Here is a 12,166-nt window from a genome sequence, read left to right as displayed (position 1 = left end):
ATGCTGCCTGTAAAAACAGTATCACACTAGAAGGAAAAGAAGAGTCATGGTTGAGTGGCAGAGGAGAGTGAGCGAGGTGTTGATAGCCCTCAGTGGACACACACACACACACACACACACACACACACACACACTGTATACCTAAACTAGACAAATCTATCTTAGACACATATTAGATAAATATTTATATTCCATAAACTGTATCAATAAATCCCTCGGGGAGGTGAAGCTATTCCACAGCATGTCAATAACTGATTTCACCAGCAGATAATCATTTTTCTTTCAATGGTGGAGCTTGATATGACGTCGATACTTGGTGTCAGAGTTTATTTGGCTGTGGCAGTTAGAGAGAGCGTCACTGGGAGGATATGGCACCCTTCTATTCAGCTTCATTGATTGGGAGCCAGTTTGCTAGTCGGGGGAGAACAGCTGGCTGTCATGTCTTATGTCTTATTTTGTGCACTATATTAAGCTGAAAGGGAGACTAGGAGCCACGTGGAAGCTCTTTTTGACCACAGTGTTACAGGGGACACAGGGGAGTCAGGTCTTTTAATTGTCTCATTGAGACCTGGCTACATCCAAGTAGGCATGATACACAGGAGGGGAGAGCAGAGGAGGGTTCATAGGTCTGGCAATTGCACAAGAGTACTCTGATGCGATGAACATATACTATCAGTCAGGATAAAGATCTCACCCTTGGCGGCACGAAAGGGGGAAGTGAGCAGCGCTCAGGAAAAATCAATATGGAACCACTCATTTTGGAGGGACATGTGTGTCACAGTCAATAGGAGTTAATAGGCTGGGTTGTTCGGTGAAGACAGGCGGCTTGGGAGAGCAGCCCACTCTGACAGCTTAATACATACTGAATGGCAAGCTGGCTGCATGTAGCAGTCACTGTGGACACATCAAGTGTGGAATGGAAGCTGATGGGCGCAGGCAAAAGTTAATTATAGAACAGAGCTGAAGGTCTTACACACAGAAGTACAGAATTACCCATCCTGTAATCAGAACAGACAGATGCAGCTGACCCACAGAACAGACATAAGAACAGCACAGGTTTGTTCTCTATTATCAACAAAGTCTGTAATATGAACTGCGGAGGAAACTTTGTTTAGAGTCGTCGTTCTGCTTGATGTTTAATATGTGTCATTTGATTTTATTGTCATCAAATCACAGTGACAAAGTTTTTCCCACATATTTGTACTTCATGCAGACAATGAAAATAAATAACTAAATAAATAAAACTAGAACAGCTGTCCAAGGGGTACTCTGCTTTTCTCACATCTGGTCTAGAAGAACAGATGAATCATATTAAGGTGATTTTGATGATTTTATCTTGAAAAAAAAACATAACAAAATATTAGTTTAAATGTATTATACATAATGTAATAGATTTTATATATTGTTATTTATAATAATAATTGCAATACAGCAATTCAACTATAATATTCTATATTATATTAATATAATATTAATATATAATAATATTTTCATGCACATGTAGGAATCATTTATGGCTGAACAATCATTTATATGTGTTGTCAATTATACTTTGTGTCTGTGTTGATGAAATCTACCATCCATAAATATTTTATATAAACTTTTAAATATATAATAATAATAAATTTCTATGTGTCCACTCTGTTTTTCTGCAGCTCCAACCTGCATCTTACTGGGTCTGGGTCACTGAAGACGCTACAGGAACAAATCCCTGTGTGGTCCTGTGTGTTTCAGTGCACACATGAACAGAAAAAGGCAACAGATAACAGCTAAATACTAACGTGTGCTCACCTGAGGGCTTGTCTACAGCATCATATGGAGATCTCTTCCCAGCTCTAATTAATCAGCGTTGTACCAACAGGCTTGTCACAGGTTAATTGGCTCGGAGGACTGGTGAGGGGCCTTGTGGCAAAACAAACAGAAACACATTTTTCAGATTTTTGAAACACATTTTGCCTTCAGTTGAACGAGCCCCAGATCATCCAAACACAGGGAAATGGCTAATAATAACTAAATTAATTGGGGTCTTGAGGTCATGCTGTTTGGTTCCATAAAGATGGATTCTCCTCTTAATTAGTACCCATTAAGACCTAATTTGGATTATTATCATCTCTTAATTTTATCTGGCTAATTAGTAATTAATTACAATTTCAGTATACAGTAGAGTTCAAATTGTCTGCAACAGTTTTATTTGACAGGACATGACATGACAGGGAAGCATCAAGTCTGAGGTTATATTCAGACGTGGTAGTTTAAAGAATGAGTTCCTGGTACCGATGTTATAACACTCAGCACACAAACAGCATTAAAAATGACAAGACATAAAACTCAGTTTATCCTTTTAGCAGCGGTTAGGACTCGAGAAGGAAAGGTGAAGCAGTCACACTGTTCTGAGAAAGACTGAGAAGACAAGTAAAAGGGTCTTGGCTCCAACTGACATTTCAATAAGTGGAGCACAGCGTTAGCAATCCATTCCCAACTTTTCTGAAACAATTATTGAGATGGTACCTCCAGGCGATGTATGTTCTGTTCCCCGGAGTCCTGCTGGCTGAAACAGTAATTGACTAAATTGTAGAACACATCAGGGCCATTTACAAATTTGCCAAAAATGAATCGTTTAAAATGAAATGAGGGTGACTCTCAAATTAGCAAGGAGTATGATTGAGATGTGGCTCTGGGAATTAAGAAGCATGATTTAGAGCTCTGCAGAAAGGAACATCTGTGAATAGTCCAGTGTTACTCACCACCCTGCGCTGACTCGTATTTAAATATCACTGCGGTTTAACAGATGTTCAGTAAAACGCCAGGATTCATACTTAAATATTTGACAAATCATATTTAAAATGAATACATAGTTAGATAGATAGATAGATAGATAGATAGATAGATAGATAGATAGATAGATAGATTACTGTGAAGAAATGTAACATTCAGCCACACAGCACACTGTATTGTAAGTGGATGTGACTTCAGGCTTGAGTGGAGTAATTTGAGCCCATGAAACAGTTCCTTAGCTAAAAATAATAATTTTTCTGAGAGCACTGTGATAAATCATTTGACACCAGTCTCATTGGTTTAAACATATTGTGCTGCAAGGTGTTTGGCAAAGCGATCTTAGCTACATTTTACAAAGTGTACTCATTTCTGAAAAACACCAGCAAATTACTCTGACTGTTTAGGGCCTGACAGTTTTGATTGATTGTTGTGCAGACACTGTGTTGATTGTTGCCTGTTGTGCCATTCCTGTGGCTCCCAGCAGCCACTGCTTTCATCTCACCCGGGCTAAACTCTTCCAACCAGTGATGAGTAATTACTAAGTTCATTAGCCACGCTAGTGGCCTAGAGATTTATTAAAACAAAAGCTGTCATGAACTCTCTCCACTGCTTTTGAATATCTTCACTGACTACGTTTGGCATTTAAAAGGGTGAGTGAAGCCTTCTCTCTGCACTTTATCATATTTACAGATGAAGCATTCAAAACAGCCTGATTGAGAAATGGGATGACAACAAACAACTGCCCAATGAATTATTTGAAATCTGTTACCGGGAAAAGAAAAATTAGTAGATAATTATGAACCATGAGTCGGCTGGGACATGGGGGTCCAGGACACCGCCATTATCACGATCTCTTTCCAAACAATGTTAAAAAAAATAACATGTTATTTCAGAGAGAGTTATTTCAGAATAGCAGAATGACAGAGGAGCAAATCACACGTCAGGCAAAACTACACAAACCTTCCTTCAACAAAAGACCTTTCCTCCACGAGTGCTCTGAAGTGAAAGAGCCACAAGCTATCTTAGTGCAATGTCCAAGTAATTTTTCTTTAATAGGAAAATTGTTACTTATTGATCTGCACTTTGTAAAGCCTTCCAGCAATGCTCCAATCACCACAGCTGTCAAAACCATGGAAATACACTCTGCTCCTTTGTGATTTGATGGCACACTGCTTCTCATTACTGGCACATTTCCAATGTTAATTACCTTCAACATAACATTGTCTCCCTAAAAAGAGTCCTGCACAGGCCACTAGTGTCCCACCAGAGGACAGCTGGGGGTAAGAGTGATAGGACGAGTGCAGAGATATTGTGCTTTGCCTGTCTAGAGCTTGTGTTGAATCTGTGCACCACTGAGTCTGCCCATTAGGCAGTATGATGGGCTTTTCTTTTCCAGACCATTTCCCATGGTCAAAATAGCATAAAAACACCATTTGGGTTCAATAGCAAAGACTTCAACTGAATAATCACAAGGGTGAAACTGTAACTATTACAGAGGCACCTCTGGGATAACCATACATAACAGGGGTGTCAAAAACACTGTAGGTTTTCTGGAGGGCAAAGTGTTTAAAGTGTATGCTGTTGGCTCTTGCTCTAACATCTGCTTTTAATTACTCAATTAGTGCAATCATTTAGTCTCCTTGACATTCATCCAAATGGCAAATCATAGCCGGAAGTTGTTCGGTTTAAACAGAGCGTTGAGAGGAGTCATGAAAAATGCATACATGATAATGTATATGGATACTTAACTAATTGAACCAATTAAAGGGAGGAAAGTGTTTTGAGTGAGAACAGCTCCGACATTGCCCTCCGGGAAGAAGCTTTGACACCTCTGATCTACAGCTTCCCGTCTCCCTATTCACAGACCTGGGCCCGAGGTCATATTTCAGCAGACAAAAGGTTTTTGACTGGAGTCAAGCGGCAACAATAAAGCAAATATTTAAAACCTGTGCAGACTGAAGGCCGTGCAGAGCAGCCGAGCAGCCATTGAAGTACAAAGTAAGAGCAAATAAAGATTCCTAAGAAAATCTACATGTTATTTAAAATGCTAAACATATCCTCAGAGACTACAGACAACACTTGCAGGATGTGTTAATGCAAAAACAAATCCCTAGGATCCCTCAAGTGTGACAAGCACATAAATGTATAAAGTATATCTCTTTGTTTGTACTAGCCTAATTTTTGTTTGTGCTTCCTCTCTAAGACGTGAATATCTGCACATTTAACAAAAGACATACCAACAGATCAACCCCAGGGTTAAATGAATATCTGCTCGGTTCAAGACGAACTAGCTTACCACCTCCCAAAGTTAAACCAATGCAATTCCCCCACCACAAAAAAAGAATGATTGTACCCCTGCGGTGGTGATTTTCTGCATGCTATGGATGCATAAATAAACATAGGAATAAATACACAGAGGACACTGACTGGGACTAGCTGGCCAAGTGGGGCAGCTGTTATTAAAAGGGCTATTTATCACTGTCACCCCGTTCAGGTTCCATCCCTCTCTGCCCTCCAGCGATGCCACTAGGCCGCAAAGGAACAATGTGGCTCATCCAACCAAACCTATCCCCGCTTTCATGTATACACAAATACATGCAAACACACATGTGCTCATGGTCACAACCACTCAAACACGAAGTAAATATATATGGCTTTACTCCTGTGCTTATGTATATTGTGTGCATGAACTGCAATCGACTCGTTGTTTGATGACTTGGCTGAAGCAAATGCAAAAACAAGCACCTCACTTTTTTTCGATTTCAAGCAGAGATCTACAACACAGATACGCTGCACACATACCGTTCATTTTCCGCTCTGTTACTTTATTGATTGTGGCCACAATTATCCACTTTTCTGAAGCACTGCATTAAGTGAATTCCCCCTTTGTTGGACAATAAGTACAGAAGGTTGGGTAAGTCATGCTATTCCTCAGCCTAAGGGGACACACTTCTTCTCCTGCACCCTCATCATCATTAGCAAGCCGAGATAAAAACACACCTCAATTAGTCCACCTGTGCTGGGGGAAGCACGTCAAGTAAGGCAGATGCTTCCACCTGACCCGTACCATAGTTTCATTTACACCAGCTCACACCACTTCCACTCTGAGGACTAAAGATTAAAATATCAAACAGTCAGACAAGGGGAGCTTTAAATTAAATAAATTAAATCCCTAAATCACCAGTCTATGTCTTGCAGTAAAAGTTCGAATATAGTACATGTAAAGAAAAGCACAGTCAGCATGCAATACTGTACATATGTAGTCAGCAAAGATGGGACTCTATTTTACCTTCACACTGACTAAAACACAAGATAATATTAGAACTAAATTAGAAAATAGAATCACAAATATAACAAACATTTATCAGACCATATACATTAAATTAGAGCTTAAAAACTAAAACAAAAAACACTATTATTCTGTTATCATGTGAGCTCTGCGTTAAAGTATTTCTGCGACACACCATCCGTTTTCCAATTCAGAAATCCCTCCTTTTCTTTCCTCTTAGTTCTGGTCTAACCCACCTATAAACCTCTCACACACAGCAATCCACTCACGATTAATGAAGTGGTTACTTAACCAATTTAAACCCTTAATTCCTATTAATTCAACATAATAGCCACCCCCTCTGCCAGAATTAACAACACTCTAGCAGAAACCCACAAATCTCTGCAGGCCAGAAAGAGTCAACCTAGCAAATTCCATATTCTTTGATAAATATGTAACAGTATGTATATCACTGTTAAAATGCATAACCCTCGTGTAAGACCCCTATCAAGTCTGCTTTACACCTGTATCACATTTCCCCCTCAATCAGCAGCTTTTCTGAGACACCGGCCTCCCACGAGGAGCAGAAACCATTACAAGGGACTGCAGCTCATTTGCAGAAAGATTGGAGATCACGCTGCATCAAAAAATATGTGAAGCATTTCTGAGAACAAAATTGATTTATTCCATTTCCATGTTTGTATGCAGCATCGGTATCAGTGTATTTAATATAAATCCCCAGTCCAGCATTCAGTTGCTGTGTAGGTTGGTGCTTATTGTGCAAGTAAGAAGCAGAGCAATAGAATAACACAAGGGGCCTGTTCTGGTGCAAAAATTAAGGTACATGCAGTATTTCTCTTTATGGGCTATGAATGATAAAACATATATGCAACGTAACAAATTATATCAGTCAAACAAAAGCATGCATTATCCACCCTTTTTCTGATCCACTGCTGCCGCTTGTTTAAGCTACAAAGACATTAGGCAGGTCTTTATGAAAGAGAACGGCATAAACAAATAAATAAATATTTCAGAGTATTTCAATTTTGACTCAGGAAAAACAGATCAAGCAGAGCCTGTGGCTAGAGGAGCCTGACTGCATGCTGGTGGGGGGTAAAAGACAGCCCGGGGAGGGTGTGGAGGGCGTCTGTTTTTTAATGAGCTGAAACTTTAAATACTGCATAATATATAATAAAAATGGATAGTTCATTTAACTCTTCCAGATAAGTCGTGGAAAAACTATTAAAATCCATTACTCTCTTAATGTCAGTAGTGTAAGCATTAAGTATGAATGAAGTGAACATCATACTGCACAGTCAACAAGAAAGAAAAACAAAACAATAGCCTACTTCAACTGGAAGAAAAAAAAAGAGTTTGGGACATGAAGTTAAGTGCACGAGCTTAAGGGCATCAACTAAACACAGTGTAAGGCCTGACAATGACATATTTAACTATATAAATGTAGATCCACTCTAAGAACAGCAAATTAGCATTTCTTTCACATGCTTTTGTACAATACAATATAAGAGACCTTGATGAAATTGCCCACATTTCTATTTATTGCAACTTTAGTCCTAATATCATTGGGTAAATGGTCTCGCAGCAGAAGAGCCAGAGAAGATGAGTGACAAGACATTTCAGCCACCCACTGACAGTAGCTTTGGAAACACTGATTGGCACAGCAGGCATACTCTTTCAATACTAACCCCTCCCCCTACACACACACACACACACACACACACACACACACATATACAATATGTCATAAAGATAAAGAAGTAAAGGGGGGTGTAAAAAAAGAATTATGGTGCCCCTTGTCATCCCATGGGTGAAGGAATACACCATAATAGATTTTTAATGGCTTCAGTAAGTTATCCCGCCTCTGAAAGAAAAAGAAAAGGTTGTGATTCAAGTGTCAGAGACAAGAGGTCAGGATATGTTTTACCTCTTACTAAACAAAACAACGTCTGCGTATTTAACATATTGACTCTCAAAGCTGATCAAAGTGTGCAAATAAACAAATGCAACTGGAGATGTTTCTAGTTGAAAAGTAATGAGCAATACGTTTCACTTGTCACATTGTAATTCAAAAAAATGCCATTTCACAGAAAATGTCGAGACATCGTTGGCTGACACCTCTGCATTAAGATGTAATTCCTGAAAAGATCCTGAAAGCGATTCAAGTGATGGCTCTGGTACCCCCGCTGCTCGTGGAGCAACCACGATGTGGCCGATCCAGAGTCTTAATAATGATAACCTCACCAGCATTAGCTGCAGGGGTTTGTTCACACAATAATTGTTTCTGCCAAGAGACATATATCTATATGACAAAGACAAATCTGGTGCGACTTTGCTTCTAAATAATTGATTTAAAAATCATCTGCATCAACTATTTCAAGGAGATGAACGTGGCGTGTACTATTTGTTTTTACACTGAAGAAACTGAGAACTTATGCACTAATTAGAGGATAATTACAAGTCTCTGCAAGTTGATTACCAATTTCACTGCTGAACATTAACAATTTACAGCAACACTACACTCAATTTCAGCACTTGTTTTGCTTTACTTACCTAAATTCTAAACAGAACAAGTATTTAAAGATTTCACCTTGACAAAACTTATTACCAGCTCCAGCATGCAATTAAACTTACCAAACAAGCATTAATTCTTTGTTCATTACCACATTAAATGTGTTTTGGGTAATTTAGACTACTACAGCTATTAAAAGACATCAATCTCGCACCAAATGCAGATATATTTGGTTAATTTACAGCATTCATTTGCAGTCCAGATACTCTAAACCTGCACTGGCAGTGACTGAGGTTTGAAGTGTAACGCTAAGCCTCTGCCTGGAGCTGAAGGGGTGATGTCCCCTGCAGTTTAGAGTGACTCAAAGGTGAAGCCCTGAAAACAAATACAATGTACTCACCTGCTCCACAGTTTAGATTTCACTGACTCACATCATCCTGTAATAGCCACACACAAAGCCGCAGTCAGTTGCAACTCCATGCAATTGTGTCTGGCTGTACGGTGGTATCAATGCAACCCTGGGTCAAAGGGTCAATGAGTAATTAAGACATGGTTGCCTGAGCATTCCCCATGCACACTTTCAGTCCTGATGAAGGGTTAGAAATAAAAGGAGGGGGGTTTAAGTGCAGCCTGATACTATGGATCCGATTTCCATAAGTGTGTCTAAATGTTCTTGCTCAAAGCAATTAGTATGATTAAGAGATAGTGTGGTGTCATCACGCTGTTTAAGAGGATTTTGCACATGAATTCTGCATGAGGTTCCAAAACTGAGTATACAAAAGGTTACATAGCTTAAAGTGCAGACGCACTGAAGAGGGTGTTGTACCTGTGCAAATGACATTCAGGACCTTAGATTTCTGCTTCAGTGGTTAGAGACTTTGCTTCAGCAAGGTCGTTTTGGTTTCTTCTTCAAAACCACAAAGAAGGAACATGTAGCTGTTTATGCTATACTTTTATATTGAATCATCTATTTAATATTTCTTTTTCCCGGGATAAACACGTTTTACATATTAGGACCCACATACAGAGGCTGTACATGATGACACACAGCATGTAGGCTGATACCACAAGCTTCAAGTACAAAGAAGGTCAAAAGGTGCATTGATTTACATGTACGACAAGAAATTATTTGTTCTGTTTCATTGTTGCTAAAAATGAAGAGGCCAAGGCCAGAAAATTGAGGTTGCTGATAAATGCTATTAGTTGGAGATGCTGATGGGTAAAGAAATCAATATGGCAGTTTGTCAACCTGCGTCTCTCAGGGAGCACGAGTGTGCAGCAGAGGTAAGCGTGCCTTGTCAGCAAAGCACATTACCAGAAATCAAAGGGCAGAGAAGGCCTGAAGGAAGGATGCAAATGTCTCCGTACAAAGACCACACTTTAGTAATTAAAACCTATTTTATCAGCCCTGTCTTGTCACTGGTTTTTCTCTAACACTATTGACTATCTGTTGCATGGAGAGTGATCACTAATTTACCTTTAAATAAATGAGCTGGGGTTATTTAGATACTTGTATTTGTCCAACAAAATGAAGCAAAAGGCATGGTAGTATTCAGTGAATGATTAACCACTTTTCCTGCACTGTCATCCTGTACACTTTAAATTTTGTTGCAAATTAATTTACTTTTACAATGAACGTAACCATCTGTATATAACTCGTATATACAGGCAGTAAATTAAACATCTTTAAAAAAGCATTGAGTCAACAGTTTATTCCTGGAGAAATCCTAAGTCTTCGACTAAACTTTAAAGCGCTCATATTATGCTTTTCATGTTCTGATGTTACATTTATCTGTTCACTGCACTTCATGGACTGTTTTCACAACCTGTCCCAGAGTGAAGCAGGATTTTTATTTAATTTGCTACTGAAGGATGGTGCTGTTCCAACTGTATCTGAGTGGTGGAAATTGGAAGCAGGACTGGTAATTTTAAATATGTATGTGTTAATTTTTTACATGGCTCATGAATTATATTGTAATGCAGATAGTTTAACTCAACAATGCAGAACTAGTAAATTACGAAGCTAAAGCTACAAGAATAGATGTTATTTACAGCATACACATGAATGAAAGCAACGAAAGACAACATTACTGTCCCTAATATTTTGTTTACGACCTCGCTAGGCACATTTCCCACATATGCACTTGATGTCAATAGCAAATATAATGAGGAGTTTGGGTTACGTAGCAAAATCAAAATTTGTGACTTAAATATTGGATGTTGGATGTAAGCTTGGGCTTAGTTCAGCCTACAGAAAAGAGTGGGATCAGGGGAAGGAGAACCTTAAAGGTCTTTATGTGGCATAAAGAGGCATTATAAAATGTATTTGCACTTCTTCTCCACATCTTATTATCCTCTAAACCCTGAATGATACAAATGATGACCACTTTAATGTGAGGCTGGGCTTCTAAATAAAGACTGTTTGTACCATGTCACTGTAATAACAAGCACAACTGGCTCCTCCACTGCGACTTTAAATCTTTAATAATTAAATACAAATGAGCCTGTGCCGTCACACAATAGGAGCACGAGTGACACAGGATAGCACTCCTGTTAAAAGGTCCAAAAGAACATCACGTGGGTAAATGATGTAAATACAGCAGCGACATACATAATGGTGTTCTCCTCTTGCAGATGCATTTAGGTGAAGTGTTTAATACTGTGTGTCTTCTTCTTTGTAGGCAAAATACACTGTGACAGGCCCCACACTTGTTTGCACTGTTTCTGCAGCTCCCACCACCATCCAGCAGCCAATGCCATAAGCCAAACAGGGGATGCCTGCAATAACAAAAGGTACAATTTTAAATTTAATTATTACCTTTATCTATAGCTAAACAAGGAACATTAAATGTATTTACTGACCTAGATTAATCACTTTCAGCAGGGTGAAAAACTTGTCTTCAAAGTCCAGGTTCTGTGGAGGTGCTTTGGTGCAGTGATATTTAATAAAGGGGAAGCAGCCAGTTCTCAGTATTTGATAATTGGTTCCCTGAACTCCCCAGTTAAAGTTTGACAGGCCAAACTGGTCATTGTGGACTGAGCTGTAGCGGACACAGAATGAAGTCCATGGGGGCAGTTTACGCTGCAGCAGGTGGCAGGTTAGCACCTCGGAGGCAGCTGGTCGCGGTCCGGTTCTGCCTAATGTGCTCGGAAACAGAGCGATCCTCACAAGGAAGCCGTGCATCTGTCTCAGAAACTCCTTCATGACTTGTGCAAACCTTCCCTACGCTTCGTATTTTAACACCTGGACCACATGCAAATGACTCTCTAACCAGCCATCCGTGAAATGTGTCAAAGCAGTTTAAACAGCAGCACGACGCAAACAGGACATTTTATCTGAGCGATGAGCAGAAAGCTCAGCTAATGTTAGCGCAGCGCACAGAGGAGCTGCACAAAGCTCTTCCATACTCACAGCTACGCCTCCCGATGTTAAGAAATAAATAGTTTTAACCAACGACACCGACATAAAAACACTTCTCCTTTGACTGTGTGGGTTAACTTGCTGTAGTGTGTTGTTGCTCTGACCTGGTTCTCCTGCTAAAGTCGTCCGGATGGAAAATGAGCGCTGCGTAGTTGTTCCTCTTCAGACTCCT

The 12,166-nt window shown here is 39.5% G+C and overlaps 1 protein-coding gene across 1 annotated transcript; it reads right to left on the bottom strand.

The window, feature by feature from the left end:
• Positions 1-8,225: 8,225 nt before the first annotated feature.
• On the bottom strand, positions 8,226-12,103 carry c6h15orf61 (chromosome 6 C15orf61 homolog). Its single transcript, XM_026364569.1, has 2 exons — positions 11,436-12,103; positions 8,226-11,351 (listed from the first exon to the last, which is right to left on the bottom strand). The coding sequence occupies exons 1-2, from the start codon at positions 11,776-11,778 to the stop codon at positions 11,227-11,229; spliced, it is 468 nt and encodes a 155-aa protein (XP_026220354.1). The 5' UTR covers positions 11,779-12,103; the 3' UTR covers positions 8,226-11,226.
• Positions 12,104-12,166: the final 63 nt, after the last annotated feature.

Source organism: Anabas testudineus, chromosome 6, assembly GCF_900324465.2.
Source record: "Anabas testudineus chromosome 6, fAnaTes1.2, whole genome shotgun sequence".
NCBI classification, from domain to species: Eukaryota; Metazoa; Chordata; class Actinopteri; order Anabantiformes; family Anabantidae; genus Anabas; species Anabas testudineus.
This window is presented reverse-complemented; position numbering and strand designations above follow the sequence as displayed.